This window comes from Nerophis ophidion, linkage group LG02 (genome assembly GCF_033978795.1).
Source record: "Nerophis ophidion isolate RoL-2023_Sa linkage group LG02, RoL_Noph_v1.0, whole genome shotgun sequence".
Classification (NCBI taxonomy): domain Eukaryota; kingdom Metazoa; phylum Chordata; class Actinopteri; order Syngnathiformes; family Syngnathidae; genus Nerophis; species Nerophis ophidion.
Window position 1 is genome coordinate 53,762,078 of NC_084612.1, and position 21,510 is coordinate 53,783,587.

Below are 21,510 nucleotides of genomic sequence, written 5' to 3' on the forward strand. Positions count from 1 at the left end.
AGAGATGAAAATAATAGAAACATTTATAATTATTTCTATTGGCTCTAATTAAGCTATCTATGATAATACTGTAGTACTAATAGTATGCCTTATTTAAAATAATACCATTGATAAAGACATTTTTTGGGTACAGCTAGTTTTGAGTGATTGATTGAGACTTTTATTAGTAGATTACACAGTACATTACATATTCCGTACAATTGACCACTAAATGGTAACACCCGAATACGTTTTTCAACTTGTTTAAGTCAGGGTCCACGTTAATCAATTCATGGTAAATGAATGATGTGATGGAAATAAAAAAGACGCATTGAATGAGAAGGTGTGTCTAAACTTTTAGCCGATATTATATGTGTATATATATATATGTATATATATATATATATATATATATATATATATATATATATATATATATATATATATATATATATATATATATATATATATATATATATATATATATATATATATATATAAGGATGCAACTCAGTTTTCTTCTTCCTCCAAACACGACGAGTTGAGTTTATACCAAAATGGATACATGGATGATACAGCAGATGATTGGGAGAATGTCATGTGGTCAGATGAAACCAAAATAGAACTTTTTGGTATAATCCCAACTCGTCGTGTTTGGAGGAAGAAGAATACTGAGTTCTATCCCAAGAACACCAAACCTACTGTGAAGCATGGGGGTGGAAACATCATGCTTTGGGGCTGTTTTTCTTCTAAGGGGACAGGGCGATTGATCTGTGTTAAGGAAAGAATAAATGGGGCCATGTATCGTGAGATTTTGATTTAAAACCTCCTTCCATCAGTGAGAGCTTTGAATGGTTGACCAAATACTTATTTTCCACCATAATTTACAAATAAATTCTTTAAAATTCCTACAATATAAATTCCTGGATTTTTTTTTCACATTCTGTCTCTCACAGTTGAAGTGTACCTATGATGAAAATTACAGACCTCTGTCATCATTTTAAGTGGGAGAACTTGCACAATCGGTGGCTGACTAAATACTTGTTTGCCCCACTGTGTAGTAACACATAATTAGTTGCTTATTAACATGCAAATTAGTAACATATTGTCTCTTAATTACTCATTATTAAGTACTTATTAATGCCTTATTCTGCATGGCATTATTATAATATGCCATTAACTAAGAGTCTTCCCCAACCTTAACCCCAACCCCAATTCTAGCCCTAACCATATGTTAATAAGCAACTAATTATTGGTGAATATGTTCCCCATACTAAAGTGTTACCCATTTTTTTTTTACTGCTGCAGGTATATAGTTGTACTGTCTTTTGGTCATATGAATGTAAATATTTGGCCTCTTAAAAGACCAATTTTCGACTTCTGAGGAAACTTGGTTTTATTTTTATTACATGCACAAAGAGCCACAGAAATTTTCTTGTCTCGCCCGTCTATTTTTCAGAGTGTTGCCTCCAGTGACCTCAGCTTCATACGGGACTTTGGCTCCCATTGCGTCATTTTCTGGAAACAAGCACTCAAAGTGCGACGTGAGACAATTCGCATGAATTCACGTTCAACAGGGGTTAAACATCAAGTAGTAGCAAACAAACAGTTTGACTCTCAAGCTGCAAGTAATGTGGACATAAAAACAGTTGCTACACGTCTCCCCCCCCCCCCATGCAAACGGATGCCAAACGACGACAGACACTTCATTTCATAACTACAATCTAGTATTTGCAACTTTTACATTAGAGGGCGAGAAAGAAAAACATGTTTGCAAAGCAAAATAACATAAATAATGTGCATCTGTACAACGTAGGGCTGTCAAAAATAACATGTGATTAATCACATGAATTATATATATATATATATATATATATATATATGCAGAATAGTCACACAATTTATTTGGAGAATATATGTAGGAGAGGGGGCACAGTTTGCTACTCGGTCAGTGGTCCGGTCAATGGGAATGTCACTCTGAACTTCACCCAGAATGAACTTTAGGCCAAACTGTTAGCACATTTTGAGTAAATCAATGACATGCATTCAAGTGAAAGTGTCATTGGACTTTGTGTGTTATTTTTCCTGTGTGTTCTCCTTTTTGTGAGCATTTCCTGTTTTGTCTTTTGGGTTTTGCAGCACCTTTACTTTTTGTTCCTTGTCCTGCCAGCACACCTGTTCCTCAATGTTAATCAATTCTATTCACTTCCGAAAAAAACTGGTACCCGACAACAAGCACAATGGAACCTCGATTTACGAACCCCTCTATTTAAGAACTTGTCCATGTCGCTCTGACTTGTGCAGCCCTTTGAGACACTTGTGATTAAGGGCTGTATAAATAAACTTTGATTGATCTGATGTACAGTTTATGAAATTACGAACGGTTCGTTCATTAATTTTGTGTCGCACATGACACTATAAGTCACTGCTCAGTGCTTCACTAAGTTTTGTCAATTTTTCTAATATGAGTCCCAAAAACACAACAGACCACAGCAGGTTTTAATTGTGACGAGACCAGACTTTTCTGGAAAACGATGCCAGAGCAGACTTCATTTACAGCTGCACCTCTTCCAAGAGCACACATGGCCCCTCCCTTCTCCCCCTCTTCGCGTTAGCTCCGCCTTAGCCGATGTTAATGTGGGTGGATTTCACTTTTTGAAATGTTTATAATTGTAGCAATTACGTTGTTAAAGGTAAGGGTTTTTGTGATTTCTGATCGTTTGTGAGGGCACAGCAACCTGTTGTCGTTTTTTGTCCTGTTCATAAAGAGGAATTTAATCCACCACCTTCTTGTTATGTTTCTTTGATAAACGGTATTGTTTACACTTTATATTGTGGTCAAAGTGTACAACATTTTTACTAAAATATGGACTTTTGTTGAGGCCGGAATCTCATTCGTATTTACATTGTTTCTAATGGAAAATGTGCTTTACTGTGCAAATAAGTTGTTTAGGAACTGGCTAAGTTGGTAAATCAAAGTTTCATGTAATAAAACAAAAAATCTAGAAAAAAATTATTTTTTCCAGCGTGTCGTTTTCTGTTATTTAGATTTTGGCTGTGCTGTTAACGTCAACCTAGCAATTTAAGTTTGTGGCCATAATGGAATTACGCTTCTCTAACATGTCAGGAGAAGGAGAAGACTACCTCTTGTTCAGCGGCGCCTCTTCCAAGAGCACACAAGGCCCCTCCCTTCTCCAACCTCTGTTTGCTCCTTTCGCGTTAGCTCCTCTTTTGCCGATGTTAATGTGGGTGTATTTCACTTTTTAAAATGTTTATTATTTTTGCAATATGGTTGTTAAAATTGAGTATTTGTGTGATTTCTGATCGTTTGTCAGGGCACCAAAGGGACTTCTGTGTGCGTGTGTGTGTGTTGGCAGAGCAGCGCATACCACACAGCAGTCTGTTGTCGTTTTTTGTCTTGTTCATAAATAAGAATTTAATCCACCGCCCTTTTGTTATGTTTCTTTGATAAATGGTATTGTATACACTTTATATTGTGGTCCAATTGTACAACATTTTTACTAAAATATGGACTTTTGTTGAGGCCGGAATCTTATCCATTGTTTCTAATGGAGAATGTGCTTCACTGTGCAAATATGTTGTTTAGGAATAAGCTAAGTTCTTAAATCGAAGTTTCATGTAACTAAAAAAAAAAAAAATCAGGAAAAAAATTGTTTTTCTAGCGTGTGATTTTCTGTTATTAGACTTCTTGCAATTTAGGTTTGTTCCGATAATGGAATTATGCTTCTCTAACATGTCAAAACCAAATCAGTGAGTCATGGAGGACAACAGTTTGCTGGCACGAGTTCTAGCGAAGTAACTTTTCCAATAATAAATCAGTGACAAAGTACTACCGTAATACACTTGGCTGGGAATATTCACTAAAACCTGCATTCATTCAGGGCTTAGTAATAGAACCCAACAGATGCATCATTTACTTCAGTATGAGCAAACCTTTTACCAGAAAGACTAGGTCCAGCAATGGTAATTCAATATTTCACTTTTAGACTTCTCTTTCAATTTAAAAATATAATTCTGTAACATGTGTATGGAATTTTCTAGTGTAGTAAATAGGTTTGGACTGATGGACATACATTACATTAACAGTGTTTGGTTTTCATCACCTGATGAAATGTGCAGAAAACAAGACAGTATGTAAAAAATACATAAACAAACATAAAACATAATAATACAGGGTGACCCAAAAAAACTGAACCCACAAATTTTTTAATAAATCCGTTAATTAAAATGTTTCTTTTTCTCGAGGTTTTTTTTTTTACAAGTTCACAAATTAAATATTGGAACAATATATGTGATGACACATTTTGTTGGACGATATATTGTCGATAAACAATGTTTTTGTTGGCATTTTCACTTTTTACACAAATTTGAACCCTATTGTAATCATAAAATATGATATTAATAAAGCAAGTAATTCTTTAAAATGCAATTGACTTATTATTCATCAGTATCTTTTCCCAATATAATTGGCAGGTGATTAACTTTATTATCCTAAATAAATAAGTTAACAAACAATGAAAATCAAGAATTCAGTGCAGTGTTTTCCTCAGTTGGCAAAATTGGGTAGGGTGTAGGGATGAGGACCAAATCCGACACTTTTTTAGCACCGACCGATCCCGCCGATCCTACCGGTACTAATTCACATAAAATATAACAGTGCCGATTTGCTCTTTGCACTTTGGCACTTGGCGATCACTCCAGCAGCACTGAGCAAAACTGCCTCTACAATAGGTAACGTTGCAATTTTCAATGGCAACAAATAAACTGACTCAAAAAAAAACAAACACTCAGATGTAAGTTAAGTAAAGTTCTACTTTTTCAAAAATACGCTAGTTTGATGCTAAGATAAATTGGCTTTGCTATCGACAAGCTACTGAGTAGCATTGGCGATTTTACATGGCAATTTAAACACCTTCACATTTTTGGGGGGAAAACTTTCACAAAGATGCACATTACAATCAAACAGCTGCTGCGTGATAATACAGGGTTTGTACACCTTTTCCATGGCCACATTCAAGCACTTTTTAAGGATTTTCAAGATGAATTTTCCAGTTTTTCCAGTAGCCTTCAAAAGGCGAAAACCAGAGTGAATCAATCCATAGCCTTGTTGTTTGAGGTCACCAAATGCTGTCTGGAGGACAAATAGTGAAAATGTGCTAAAAGCTATGCCTAACATTGAAGCAGCAGTTATCATTAACTGATTGGGGCATGCAAAATGAACCAGTGTGACTATTCAATGTAATTGGTGTTTGCAAACGTGTCTCCATTTGTGTTGTTTTTCCAAATTTCTTGTTCTCAATGACATAGAACATCACGGATTGATTCGCAGCGTATTTATGCATGTAAATCGCATTATGTAATATAAATATACGCACCCTCAAAATGTCAATTTAACTCATTCATTAAAAAAAACTGTTCCACATTTATATAAGGATGATAAATTAAAAATATCGTGTTTGTTTCCCAACACCTCAGTCGCCTTTCATTAAGCACATCTAGCCTTACAAGTGTGGCGATGATAAGAAATCCATTTTTGGTTTAGGGAAGTTCTTAACATTATAATTTATCATTGATGCTTTTTTCCTTTCAAAGCTGGTAATAACTGTCCGTAATTAACATGTCATCTAACCCTGATCTCACAGTTTAGGATAAGCATGTAGCAAAGAGTTAAAAAACGAAAATTTTGCTAACATTAGTTAACTTGTAGGGTTAGTAATCTCTGTGGCTTACCTTTCATATGACTTGAGAGAGCCCATTCTGCCATTGATTTCCTTTTTGCATACTTTTTAGCAGGCTACACATGCCACATTTTATCCAAAGTTTGTATTCGTCATTTTCCATCCAATGTTCATTAAAACGACAACCTCCCGGCATGACGGACCGAATCACCACCGTCCTCTATATACGGCTCTGTCATGACAAAAACCTAATGTAAGGGCTCGTGCAAAGCCAACAGATCAAGCGTGTGGCTTTCATTTTTAAGGAAACATATTTTATTTTTTTCCATTTCATAATTAGCCTATCGAGTTAGACTGCCAAGCAATATGATGAACATTTCCAAGCTTTTCCGAGCACTGCACCCAAAATTCAAGCATTTTTCAAACCATGAAAGCACAGCATTAAAATCCAAGCCTTTCAAGGTTTTTAAGCACACATGTACAAACACTGCAAGTACAATACTTTCAGTATTAACACTTTCTGGGGCACAACAAAAACTAAAACAACACACCATGAACTATACACTACTGCCAGCTAACGTCTTGGATTTGCAACTGTAATTGTAATAAGATAACTGGACAGCATTTATCATGAGCAGCTCCTGTTTAAATGTTTACAATAACAACAATTACATTTATTAGGCTTGTCAAAATAAACAAGTTAACACATGTGATTAATCACAAAAATGGATCACAGTAATCATATACACAAATAGATAAACTATGCAAATGATTTTGACCGTACAAGTTATTTTACCTTAACGGTCACCACAACATGAGTGAGGAGACTCAGACAGGTGCGCTCGCTGGCAAATTTCACTCCAAAATACAGCCTGAAAGGACTTGATATCAAACTTTTACTAGGTTTCGTGCAAATACATGACATGCATCCAAGGAAAAAAACATTCCTGAATCACATTCTGACAATAACATGTCGGTTGTGTACAAATATTGGGGCCTTTTCTTAAGCAAATTTGAATTATGCAGGTAAGTATCAACTGTGATTAATGATGAATAATCCAACATGTCATTGATCTGATTTAAAAAAAAAAGAAAATTGACAGCTCTAATATTTATTAACACACTTAAAACTCGGTACCACGGTGTACCGGTATCGATTCCCGGGAACTGGTGCTGTATTGGTTTAAATGTGAACGTTAGCCGTCCCGAGTTGGGTGTTTTCGTAAGTCTGGCATAATGACTCATTTATCCGTGTTGATGAGCTCACCTTGCTCATTCAGTTTAAAGTCAAAATATTCCCCCAACAGGATGTTTGCTTTGCAATTATATTTATTAATAATAATAATAATAATAATAATAATAATAATAATAATTGCAGGGCTCGAATTTTACCGCGGCAACTACAGCAAGATCCACGACCGTCCTTGACTTTTTACTTGTTAATGGGATGTAACAGTAAACAGTATAATGATAATTTGCGATAGTAATACAGTTTAAGTTTTTATTAATGCATTTTCAATATTGCATTTTCGGCAACATGAAGTCAGGCGCATGCGCACTCACGGTGTTTGGCTTGATAATCATGGCGGACCAACTACACGGACTTTGCTGCGGAGATTTCCCCTCGGAGTAAACAGAGCCAAGCGCTTGGTTTAACCTCATTTTCTCTCGCTTCCAGCCGTGCGTTTAAGAGCACAATGCTGTGTTTAGATGGAGACAGGTGTGGACAATATTGGAGACACTTGTCCTCATACTGAAAGTACTCAGGGAAGGAGAAAACTATTTGATGTTTTGCAGCAGACGATGTGTCGTGAACGTTGTCCCAAAACGTTGTCTACTGGTATGTTCACTCCTTTATTTAACTGCAAACTGTATCAGTGTTGAAATATCAGTACTGGCTAAACTGTTTTGTCATCTCATCAAATTTAACGCAGGCTGTAAAGATGTCAGGCTTTCCCCTGACAGTTTGTCTATGTTTTAGTTTTTTCCTCTGCATTTGTCTGTTTCCTCTGTGTTTAGTATTTCCTGTCCTTAGTTCCTGTCTAGTGCTCTTATTTTGGTTCAGCTTCCTGTTGGTCTCCCTGTGTCCTGTCTTCACTCAGCTGCGGCTGATTGGCATCTGGTCACACCTGATGTCAATCGGCCAGCTCTTATTTCACCTGCTTTGTTCCTCCAGTCAGTGCTGGATCATTGTTTTGTATTGTCATTCGGACTTGTCGTTACCATATGTTGCTCTTGTCGTGTCTCTGATTCTTTTCAGCTATTACCTGTCGTGCTACATTTTGTCCTGGTCGTCGTAGCGGAAATCCATTAATTATTCCCAGTTTTTCTGTTTGCTATCCTCTAGCTTCCATGCTAAAGTTCTTTTTTGTTTTCTAGCTTCCAGTGCTAGCTCCCTTAGTTTGTTATTCCGCCCACGCTTTTTGTTTGTTCTTGTTCTATCATTTATATTAAATAATATCTTCATATTATATGCCTGCCTCCGTCTCTGCATCTTGGGGTTCAACACCAAATAACTGTGACAAAAGATTGTTTATTTGATGTGAGAGGTATAACTCTTGTTTTTATTTTGTTGGACAAACTGTTGTACTGAAACACTAGGTGGTGTTGTAGAAGAACAAAGCTTGTTTATTAGACTTCATCTTCATTATCCAAACTGTTTTGTGGGGCGGCATAGCTCGGTTGGTAGAGTGGCCGTGCCAGCAACTTGAGGGTTGCAGGTTCGGTTCCCGCTTGTGCCATCCATCAGGTACTGTTAAACTCACTAAAACACTAGCAACACAATAGAAAGATAGGGATTTCCCAGAATTATCCTAGTAAATGTCTCTAAAAACATATGAACCCGTCTCAATGCAGCACGATAGCAATCGCTTTATTTTTTTTTTACTTTTTTTTTTTCTAGTCCGTCGCTATCAATATCCTCGAACACAAATATTTCATCCTCGCTCAAATGAATGGGGAAATTGTCGTTTTCTCGGTCTGAATAGCTGTGTTTGTTGGAGGCTCCCATTAAAATCAATGTGAATATATGAGGAGCCCTCAACATGTGACGTCATCGTCTGCGACATCCGGTAGAGGCAGGGCTTTTCTCCATTTGCGAACTTTATCGTGGATGTTCTCTACTAAATCCTTTCAGCAAAAATATGGCAATATCGCAAAATGATCAAGTATGACACATAGAATGGACCTGCTATCCCCGTTTAAATAAGACAATCTCATTTCAGTAAGCCTTTAAGGTTTGTAGGATTTATGCCATTTTTATGGGTTCTGTTTTTTTTTTGGGGTCAACCTGCAACATGAATATCAATAACAACATACTAGGCTTTGACAAACAGTGTGCAGTGGTCACCTCCACATCTACATCTGTTTCGCAGTCCTCGCCACGTCACCCATGAAGGAAGTGACAGAAGCAGAAGAAAAAGAAGAAGAGGGAGCAGCAGGGGACAGGAAGTCGCACCAAAGAAGTTGAAGGTGGGTTGACAGCAGGTGAGGATGGAGCTACCAGATGGCCGATCATCTGCAAAACACGTTTAGAGAGTAAACGGTGAGCCTGGAAGAGAGAAAGTGCAGCGGAGAGAGACATGAGCGCAAAGACAGATGGCAGCTACTTTTGCCAGAGGTAACGTGTCACATCCTTTTCCCAGGAAAGCTTTGGAATATGCAGAGAGAGCTTTTTGGGGCCACATTTAGACTTCACACAATGTCAAATATAGCAGAACTAATATTTCATCTCCACTCGTTAGGGATTTAACCCGAGTCCGACTCACTTCACTTCAAAACATTTTGTACTACTTTTTTTTCAATGCATGGATGGGTGATGTTAGTGTGTGATGACTTTGGAGAGTTCATGCAGAGCCTGCAGGAGATCCCAGACAGGAGATACAAACATGTCTGCTCAGTCTGACAGTTTGTCTGAAGACCTTAAGATAACCTCTTAGGCTAAATTTTGCCCGGAAAATACGGGAACAACAAAATCTAATCATCTTCACATTATTAGCCCCACAAAAATGTTGTCCATCCATCAATCCATCTTCTTCCGCTTATCCCAGGTTGGGTCGCGGGGGCAGCAGCCGAAGCAGGTAAGCCCAGACTTCCATCTCCCCAGCCACTTCGTTCAGCTCCTCCTGGGGGATTCCGAGGTGTTCCCAGGCCAGCTGGGAGACAAACCGTATTTCCTTGAATTGCTGCCGGGCATGTAATATCCGCCTCCTTTGTATTACTGCCGGGTCAAACTCGCTTTGCAAAATAATTAGCGCATGCTTACTATTACCGCCGGGTCAAATTCGTGACGTCACAAGTGACACTTCCCCTGTCATCATTTTCAAAATGGAGGAGGCTTATTTCAACAATTTCACATTGCATAAAGGGAAGAAGATCAAGAGCTCTTTAGTAGGATTTAAGGTCCAAGCTATTGAATACCGGTATGCTAAAAAGAACAGTAAGCAGCTATGTTTTATTATTATACCGGTACCACCTGTGGAGCCGACAGTCCGACAGACAGGCAGGGCATGCCAGCTGTAGAAGCTACCTGTAGCAGCCGTGCCCGGCGAGCGAGCGGAAGAGCGACCTGGACTGAGATTTTATTGAAAAATAAACATAGTCAAACTGCTGCAGCCATGTCTTTTCTTGGTGGTCCTGGGATAAAGAGATCACCCACGGAGCAGAACGAGAGGGAAGTCGCCCACACCCGAGCTAACTGTTAGCAGTGGTCTAATAGCAGTTTTCTGAGAGACTTTTTAAAACTGAAGAAAGATAAGGAGTACTTCTATGAACAAGTTATCGATGCTTTTGATCAGAAGGAGCTGGCATGGATTTCATTTATAAGTAAAGGTAAGACCATTTTTCATTTATTTTTTATTTACCGGTAGCCTTTATAACCAGGTAAAATCCCATGGAGATCAAAGATCTCTTTTCCAAGGGAGACCTGGCCAAGAGGGCAGCAGCAAGGTTACACTAAAAACAGTAAACAACACATAAAACATCACATTTAAAACATTAAAACTTGCTAATATAACAAATGTGCATACAAACAAGGTAGACTGCAATTCTTTCACACAAGCTTTAAATTCATTTAATGGGGCTTCACGGTGGCAGAGGGGTTAGTGCGTCTGCCTCACAATACGAAGGTCCTGCAGTCCTGAGTTCAAATCCAGGCTCTGGATCTTTCTGTGTGGAGTTTGCATGTTCTCCCCGTGAATGCGTGGGTTCCCTCCGGGTACTCCGGCTTCCTCCCACTTCCAAAGACATGCACCTGGGTATAGGTTGATTGGCAACACTAAATTGGCCCTAGTGTGTGAATGTGAGTGTGAATGTTGTCTGTCTATCTGTGTTGGCCCTGCGATGAGGTGGCGACTTGTCCAGGGTGTACCCCGCCTTCCGCCCGATTGTAGCTGAGATAGGCGCCAGCGCCCCCCGCGACCCCGAAAGGGAATAAGCGGTAGAAAATGGATGGATGGATGGGTAACAAGGGTTTTAAGTTGAATATTCGATTGTAGGTTATTCCAAGCCTTCGGTGCTGAAAATAATAACCATAATAACGTTTTTTTTTATTAAATGTGCTTTTCATGATGGTATCCTTACATCACACTCAATTTTTTACTGCATGCCATTGGTAAGCGCAGGGGTGAGAAGAGGTTTTGAAATTATTAGCGCCTACTTACTTTTACCGCATGCCTTGAATAAGCGCAGGAGTGAGAAGAAGTTTTAAATTAATTAGTGCCCCGGCGGCTATTCAAGGAAATACGGTAGTCTTCCCAACGTGTCCTGGGTTCCTCGTGGCCTCCTACCGGTCGGTCGTGACTAAAACACCTCCCGAGGGAGGCATTCAGATGGCATCCTGACCAGATGCCCAAACCACCTCATCTGGCTCCTCTCCATGTGGAGGAGCAGCGGATTTACTTTGCGCTCCTCCCGGATGACAGAGCTTCTCATCCTATCTCTAAGGGAGAGCCCCGCCACCCGGCAGTGAAAGCTCATTTCGGCCGCTTGTACCCGTGGTCTTGTACTTTCGGTCATAACCCAAAGCTAATGACCGTAGGTGAGGATGGGAACGTAGATTGACGGGTAAATTGAGAGCTTTGCCTTCCGGCTCAGCTCCTTCTTCACCACAACGGATCGATACAGCGTCCGCATTACTGAAGACGCAGCACCGATCCGCCTGTCGACCTCACAATCCGCTCTTCCCTCACTTGTGAACAAGACTCCGAGGTACTTGAACTCCTCCACTTGGAGCAAGATCTCCTCACCAACTCGCAGATGGCACTCCACCCTTTTCCGGGCGAGAACCATGGACTCGGACTTGGAGGTGCTGATTCTCATCTCAGTAGCTTCACACACAACTTTTTGTTCACACTAGATGAGTGAAGAGTATTGTTTACATTCCAACATAATACTAACAAGGCAATACTTGAAAAATTGTGCTTGAACCGCTATTTAAAAAATGTATAACATGCACATTTTTGCACAACCAAAAAAACAAAGCAATGAAGAACATAGAGAATGTCCTGCAAACCTTCCTAAGTTAATTATTTTACCCTCACATTACATTGTACAAGCAGTCACTTGTACAATATCACTACTACATTACTTACAAGTAGAGACTAGTACAATATAACTACTTTTATAAACCGCAAAATCAGTGAAGTTGGCACATTGTGTAAATGGTAGGTAAAAAGAGAATACAATGATTTGCAAATCCTTTTCAACTTGTATTCAATTGAATAGACTGCAAAGACAAGATACTTAATGTTTGAACTGGTAAACTTTGTTATTTTTTGCAAATATTAGGTCTTTTGTTACAAAAATGCTGGCAGGAGTGGCAAAAAAGACTGAGAAAGTTGAGGAATGCTCATCAAAGAATTATTTGGAACAACCCACAGGTGAACAGGCTAATTGGGAACAGGTGGGTGCCACGATTGGGTATAAAAGCAGCTTCAATGAAATGCTCAGTCATTCACAAACAAGGACGGAGCGAGGCTCACCACTTTGTCAACAAATGCCTGAGCAAATTATTTAAGAACAACCATTTTTCAAGCAGCTATTGCAAGGAATTTAGGGATTTCACCACCTACGCTCCGTAATATCATCAAAAGGTTCAGAGAATCTGGAGAAATCACTGCACGTAAGCCATGCTATTACGCACCTTGGATCCCTCAGGCGGTACTGCATAAAAAAGCCACATCAGTGTGTAAAGGATATCACCACATGGGCTCAGGAACACTTCAGACAACCACTGTCAGTAATTACAGTTGGTCGCTACATCTGTAAGTGCAAGTTAAAATTCTACTATGCAAAGCCGAAGCCAATTATCAACAACACCCGGAAACGCTTCGCTGGGCCTGAGCTCATCTAAGATGGACTGATGCACAGTGGAAAAGTGTTCTGTGGTCTGACGAGTCCACATTTCAAAATTGTTTTTGGAAAATGTGGCCGTCGTGTCATCCGGACCACAGAGGAAAAGAACCATCTATACTGTTTTAGGGTCAAAGTGAAAACGCAGCATCTGTGATGGTATGGGAGCGTATTAGTGGCCAAGGCAAAGGCACCATTAAGGCTGAAAAGTACATACAGCTTTTGGAGCAACATATGTTGCCGTCCAAGCAACGTTATCATGGACGACCCTGTTTATTTCAGCAAGACAATGCCAAGTCACATTCTGTGCGTGTTTCAACAGCATGGCTTCATAGTAAAAGAATGCGGGTACTAGACTGGCCTTGTAGTCCAGACATTGAAAATGTGTGGTGCAATATGAAGGCTAAAATAGCAGAAGGGAGACTGTTGAACAACTTAAGCTGTACATCAAGCAAGAATGGGAACGAATTCCACTTCAAAAATGTGTCTCCTCAGTTCCCAAACCTTTACGGAGTGTTGTTAAAAGGAAAGGCTATGTAACACACCGGCCAATGTGTCGCTGCCATTAAATTTAAGTTTATCATTATTTGCAAAAAATAACAAAGTTAGTGTGAACATGAAATATCTTGTCTTTGCAGTCTATTCAATTGAATATAAGTCGAAAAGTATTTGCAAATCATTGTATTCTCTTTTTATTTACCATTTACACAACGTGAAAACTTCACTTCTTTTGGCTTTCGTACATTACTTACAAGTAGTGACTTGTACAGTATAACTACTACTACATTACCTACAATATATTTATTGTAGGATATTACAACAACTACTGTACTTGCAATATAAAATTTGTACAATACCACCGGTAAGCATGTTCATTTAGCACTGAAATGAAGCACTTCTTGTATTCCACATTGGCAACGGTTCCATTCTGGAACTGGATAATGTGCCCATAATTATACTTCTGTAGATCCAATTCTGAATCTGGATCTAGAAGAGAATGAAAAGTGCACCAAACAGATTGTCTTTAGTTTAAAGTGTACATTTGCCATACCACCGTTCATTTATTGGGCTCTCACTTTGTTGCAGATTTTCAAAGTGTACAGTTGTGGTCAAAAGTGTACATACGCTTGTAAAGAACATCATGTCATCGCTGTCTTGAGTTTCCAATCATTTCTACAACTCTTATTTTTTTGTAATAGAATGATTGGAACACATATTTGTTGGTCACAAAAAACATCCATGAAGTTTGCTTCTTTTATGAATTTAATATGGGTCTACTGAAAATGTGAGCAAATCTGCTGGGTTAAAAGTATACAGGAGCGCCGAAAAGGGGGGGTAAAGGAGACGGAGTCTAGCGGCCCATGATGGAGGGGGGCCCAGAGAGGCCCCTAATGATGAAGAAATTATATGAAATTATGTGTTGGGGGCCCTGTAAAGATTATTTTCATGGGGCCCGAAATCCCTAGCGGCGCCCCTGAAAGTATACATACAGCAATGTTAAGATTTGCTTGTCCTTTGGCCAGTTTTACTGCAATAAGGCACTTTGGAAGCCATCCACAAGCTTCTGCTTGAATTTTGGATCACAAAATTGGTGCAGTTCAGCTAAATGTGTTGCTTTTCGGACATAGACTTGCTTCTTCAGCATTGCCCACACGTTTAAGTCAAGACTTAAACGTGCACCCAAGACCCAACCTGATGATTTTAGCTAGGCTTAAAGAATTTGGAGGTAATCCTCCTTTATCATTGTCCCATTTAAAGCACCAGTTTCATTGGCAGCAAAACAGGCCTAGAGCATAATACTACTACCACCACTATGCCTGTTGGTATGGTTGGTGTTCCTGGGATAAAAGGCCTCACCTTTTCTCCCCCAAACATATTGCTGGGTATTGTGGCCAAACACCTCAGTTTTTGTTTCATCTGACATCACATGGAAGATAAGACCTTCTGGAGGAAAAGTTATGTGGTGCTTTAAATGGGACAATGAAAAAGGAGGATTACCTACAATTTTTTTAGGACAAGCTAAAATCATCAGCCTGGAGGTTGGGTCTTGGGCGCAGTTGGGTGTTCCAACAGGACAATGACACCCAACACACCTCAGAAGAGGTATAGGAAGGGCTAAATCAGGCTAGAATGACGTTTTTAGAATGGCCTTTCCAAAGTCCAAAGTGTGGACAATGCTGAAGAAAAAAGTCCCTATCAGAAAACCCAAAACATTTAGCTGAACTGCAGCAATTTTGTCAAGAGGAGTGGTCAAAAATTCAAGCAGAAGCTTGTGGATGACTACCAAAAGCACCTTATTGCAGTGAAACTTGCCAAGGGACATGTAAGCAAATATTAACATTGCTGTATGTATACTTTTGACCAAGCAGATTTACTCACATTTTCAGCAGAACCATAATAAATTCATAAAACAAGCAAACTTCATGAATGATTTTTGTGACCAACAAGTATGTGCTCAAATCACACTATCACAAAAAAATAAGAAATGATTGGAAACACAAGACAGCCATGACATGATGTTCTTTACAAGTGTATGGCCAGGACTGTATGTACATGTACTGTAGATATTCTATATACAAACTAGGGATGTTCTAATGACTTATGCTAACAGTTTAACAATACCAGCACAATTATTCAACTACTTCTTTAATCTAATTTATTCCCCTACAATTGTTTTAGCAAAACAAAGTCAATCTTTTTACAAACCTGCACAAGCAACTCTCTCTCAGAAGATGCCATTCACACCTGATGAACTCCCACCTTCACCTTTATCCATGTCAATACTGCAGAGCTAATTCATCCTCCTCCCCCTCATTTTTTATTTTATTTATTTATTTATTTTCCAAGATGGCGCTACTGTAGTGGCTGCTGTTGGCAGGAGCTCTGTGCTCTTGTGTCATCATTTTGTGTTTCCCTCTTGTTTTCATGTGTTATTATATATGTTTTGCCTTTTGGTTTGGGACCCTTTGGGACTGTGTGACAAGGGTTGGCACTTTCGTGACCTCTGCGGTGCTTTTTTGTGGACTTCTGGATCTGCCTCCCGGTAGCCTTTTGGCCATGGAGACCAGCTGATGGGTCTCTGCCACACCAGAGTGGGTTTGGAGGGACTGGAGGAGATGCGGAGGAGAGGACAGGGCTGCGGAACGGAGAGGCTTCGCGGTGTCTTGGCTGGGTGAGCAGGTGTCGGACACCTCAGTCTCCTTGGACGTATCCTCGCTCATTTATGCGGACTGGACACTGGCCGAGAGTTGGTTGGTGGCCGAGAGTGGAGTCGGCTCTCTTGGTTGCTTTGTTGGGTCTGCTCCTGTCTCTGGCCATGCTCCCTCCACCCCAGCGGACGATGGCGTGGAACACCGCAGCGGCCACCACAGTGTATATGTTTCTTTTACTTTTTATTCATAGCTGTATGTAGAAGTGGCTGGTTGCATCCGCTGCTTTAATGTCTTTAATGTCCTTTGTGTTCTTTGATGTTTCCCTCTTACACACATGTAAGAGGGATGTGTACTATGGCTATGAGCTGTTGTTTTTTTCCCTTGGCCTCAGTCTGGACCCCCTCTCCAGGGCCCAGGTTTAGACCGATTTTTTTATTTTATTTTATTTTAATCTTCTATTTTTCTCTTTAATAGGCCCCCCCCCCCCCCCCCCCTGTTTACTTGTATCTCATCTTTTTTGTAAGGGGCGCTGAAAGCCAGCAGACCTGTCAGTGATCCTGTTCTGTCTCCCTGTAATGTTTGTCTGATCTTGAATTGGGATTGTGCTGAACATTTTAATTTTCCTGAAGGAACTCTCCTGAAGGAATAAATAAAGTACTATCTAATCTAATCTAATCCTCCTTCAACGATGAGTACCCATATAAAATGTGATATGTTCAAATTGTGTAGGTTTAAGAGCATAGGAAGTGTTTAGAAGAGCGAGTGAAAGGTTAATTACAGAGCTAGGAGACTTTTATAAAGCCATTAAAATACATAGTAAAATAAATACGAGGTAGCTACTTTGCATATTCTTCTCTACCTTCTCTGCAAACCTAATCAGGGCAGCGGGTGAGTTCCATATTGCCCTTAATTGTTTGGCTAGATGTACTGTAGGAGCGTGGTGCATTCAGTGACACTCTGGAAATACAAATACTAAGGCTCTCGATGACTTTAACTGGACTATCCATCCATCCATCCATTTCCAACCGCTTATTCCTTTTTTGGGGTTGCGGGGGGCGCTGGCGCCTACCCCAGCTACAATCGGGCGGAAGGCGGGGCTACTATATGCTAAAATTTTTGTTGGCTTTATATGGTGGCTTTTTTTTTGCAGGCGAACCATTTTTCTTTAAAACCACATCATACTAAAATGAAAGGTTTTATTATGGTCAAATTACTGTATGACCATAAAAAACAACACAATTATTCAGAGCTTTAAGTTTGGTCAAAAGTTTTTTGTGGAGTCAAACTAAATTCTTAAAAAAAAAGAGTAAATCAATTGTGTCTGTAGTTATAATAAAGTTACACACCAAAAACAAAACAAATCATTTTTTAAGTTAAGTTAAACATAGGAATGCACAATTTATTTTATTTAAGACCACATTATAAACACTGATTGATTCACATCCGAATGGTGATTAGTATTTATTAATATTCTAAATCAATCGAGTTTTTTCCAGAATCAATTAAATTATATATATATATATATATATATATATATATATATATATATATATATATATATATATATATATATATATATATATATATATATATAGTAACTGTCTGCATTCTCAAAATACATAAAACCATAACCAGATTAAATTAAACCATTTGTTATTTGATTACAATGAAGCTGCACACATTTGTTACTGTATGCTACTATTTACAGAAAACAGCAATAATAGAAAACAGCTAAATCTGCTAAGCTTTAAAGCATTTAATTTTGTGAATGTGTCCATACATTATAAATGAAGAACACACTGAAACACAAACAAGTTGAGATAAATACTATCAAATATTGCTTCAAGCACTGGAGAGAGTAAATGTGTTTTTATATATTTATATTTACCTGACATAGGGTTGTACGGTACACCGGTATTAGTATAGTACCGCGATACTAATGAATGATTTTTAGTACTGTACCGCCTTTGAAACGTGCCGGTCCTGCACTCTGTTCGCGCCCGTGTCGTTAGCACGTTGTGACATTGCTGGTTTTAGGAGCCAAGGAGCATGTTCGGCAGTGCACACGCATAGAGTACATACAACCAGACACAGTGTGTAGACAGAAAAGGGAGAATGGACCCATTTTGGTATAAAAAATAAAGATAAAGCTGAAACACCCTCAGAAAGAGCTGCTACAAGACATGGCTAGCTAGCTAGCAGCTAACGTCCGTCCACCGTCAGCAGTGTTTTAGCTACTTCTAAATCACTAATCCTTTTCTCCATGGCGACAAATAAATAAGTTTCTTACAAGTACCATTATCACTGCATAGCTAAACATGCTTCACTACACACCGTAGCTCACCCGCATTAAAATGTTAACAGACGCCATTGGTGGATCAACACCTGACATCCACTGTAATGATATCAAGTACAGGCACATATCTGGTCGATACTACTATGATTATGTCGATATATTTTGGCATCATAACATTTTCTTTCGTTTTTTTAAAATGTATACCATATTTCCTTGAATTGCCGCAGGGCATATAGTATGCGCCTGCCTTGAATTACTGCCGGGTCAAACTTGTTCCCAAAATAATTAGTGCATACTCAGTATTACCGCCTGGTCAAACCCGTAACGTCACGAGTGACACTTCCCCTGTCATCGTTTTCAAAATGGAGGAGGCTGATTTCAATACCGGTAATTTGAAATCGCATAAAGTGAAGAAGATTAAGAGCTATTCAGTAAGATTTAAGGTCCAAGCTTACATCACACTCATTTTTTTACTGCATACCTTTGGTAAGTGCCGGAGTGAGAAGAGGTTTAAAAATAATTAGCGCATGCTTACTTTTACCGCATGCCTTTGGTAAGCGCAGGAGGGAGAAGAGGTTTTAAATTAATTAGCGCTCCGGCAGCAATTCAAGGAAATATGGTATTATGTTTAGAAAGTCGGTAAATATGTCTCTGGACACATGAGGACTTTGAATATGACCAATGTATTATCCCGTAACTGCTATATAGTGAAACCAGACTAGACAACACTGTCAAAATAAACATGTGCCATATAGTGAAACCACACTAAACAACACTGTCATAAATATGTGCCATATAGTGAAACCACACTAAACAACACTGTCATAAATATGTGCCGTATAGTGAAACCCCACTAAACAATAAAGACAAACACATTTTGGAAGAATATTTGCACCGCAACACAACAAACATTATAGAACAAATTTCTAGAATTCCCTGCAGCACCAACTCTTCCGGGACGCTACAATATAAACACACGTCATTGGTGGATCTACACCTAACATCCACTGTAATGATACAACAAACTATAGCGTATCTAGTCGATACTACTATGATTACATCAATATTTTTTAACATCACAAAATCTTATTTCGTTTTTTTTTAATGTATATTATGTTTATAAAGTCAGGAAATATGTCCCTGGACACATGAGGACTTTGAATATGACCGATGTATGATCCTGTAACTACTTGGTATGGGATTGATACCCAAATGTGTGGTATCATCCAAAACTAATGTAAAGTATCAAAGAAGAGAAGAATAAGTGATTATTACATTTTAAAAGAAGTGTAGATTGAACATGTTAAAAGAGAAAGTAAGCAGATATTAACAGTAAATGAAAAAGTGGATTAATAATCCATTTTTTACAGTTTGTCCCTAATAATGTAGACAAAATAATATGTATATATATGACACAATATGTTACTGCATATGTCAGCCGACTAATTAAGAGTCTTTGTTTGTTTACTTACTACTAAAAGACAAGTTGTCTAGTATGTTCACTATTTTTTCTAAGGACTTAACTGCAATAATAAACATATGTTACATGTACCTTACGATTTTTTGTATGCAGTTTTTTGTGGTCCCCTTTATTTAAAAAAGTACCGAAAAGTATCGACATATTTTTAGAAGCGGTATCAAAATATTGGTATCAATACAACACTAACATACTAGCAGATACATAGTCAAGTACCTCCTTACCTTGCAGGCTTTCTACTAGCTGGCGTTGGCCTGAAAGCTGCTGTGTTTGCTTGGGTTGCGGTTGTCACAGATGTCAGTGGTGGACATGGCGTTGACGTTCAAACACGTGCTGCACAACAAAAAGTCATCATTAATAGAGAAGAGGCTGCAGACTAAAAGAAGCCTGCCACAGATAAACTGGACTACAGCCAAAGTGAGAAGGAAGGATTGCCTCCATGATAAATGAAATGTACTCTTCCCAGAAGTTAATTCTGCTGAAAGATGATCTAAGATGGAGTCTTACCGGTTGTCGTTGACGTCTGTGGTGTTCCCTGCGTACAGAGAAATTGTGTGTGAGGGCACAGTGAGCAGCATTTCATTACACTTCCTTTGAATGTGTCCCCTTGAGGGTGAAATGTACAGTTTTACACACACTGCAACACGTTTCAACAAATGGTGCATGCATGCACACCGGTGTAGGTCCCCTTAGCAGTTTGGGACTTTACTGCTCTAATTAACGTTGTCATTTGTTAGCTCCACCTGGAGTCCAAACGCGGAGGCCAGTGTTTAAGGAGGATTTGAACTAGGGCGGAGGTATACCGTATTGCCAAAAGTATTTGGCCACCCATCAAAATGATGAAAATCAGGTGTCCTACTCACTTGGCCCGGTCAAGCACTTAGGCATGGAGACTGTTTCTACAAACATTTGTGGAAGAATGGGCTGCTCAACTTCAAAATAAAGACAACTTCAGATTGATTTTTTTGTTTAAAAATAGAACAAGCACATTCTGAAATTGTACAAATCATAATGTTGTTGGGGTTTTTTTTACACTTACATAATGTATTCTATCTTCATTTCGAATCTCCAATTTTGTTCTCTCCAATTGCGTTGTTCTTTGAACCTGTTCACTGCAATAATGACAATAAAACTCTATTCTATTCTATTTGTTGGTATTTATAATTTATGTGTGATAATGTTCATCAGTCAACTCATTTTTGTTAATTTTCAATCTATCAAGATAAACAATTTATGACAAAATCAAATTACAGAATGTTGTTTATCTATCTAGTTTGATCATTTTTCTTGACTGATGTACTAACATCATGTGGTACCATCCATCCATCCATCCATTTTCTACCGCTTATTCCCTTTTGCGGTCGCGGGGGGCGCTGGCGCCTATCTCAGCTACAATCGGGCGGAAGGCGGGGTACACTCTGAACAAGTCACCACCATGTGGTACCATCATTCATTTACCATGAATTGATTAACGTGGACCCCGACTTAAAAAAGTTGAAAAACTTATTCAGGTGTTACCATTTAGTGGTCAATTGTACGGAATATGTACTGTACTGT

General features: G+C 38.9%; 1 protein-coding gene across 1 annotated transcript in view; it reads right to left on the reverse strand.

Annotated features, from left to right (window-relative positions):
- Positions 1-536: 536 nt before the first annotated feature.
- The window catches only part of LOC133542406 (kinesin heavy chain-like), a 396,917-nt gene continuing 375,943 nt past the window's right edge, over positions 537-21,510 (reverse strand). Inside the window, exons 27-29 of the mRNA XM_061886494.1 lie at positions 20,461-20,488; positions 20,178-20,286; positions 537-9,195 (exon numbers count right to left, since the gene is read on the reverse strand). Coding sequence (XP_061742478.1) covers positions 20,193-20,286; positions 20,461-20,488 — 122 coding nt within the window. The 3' untranslated portion in view covers positions 537-9,195; positions 20,178-20,192. The remainder of the gene's footprint in view (positions 9,196-20,177; positions 20,287-20,460; positions 20,489-21,510) is intronic.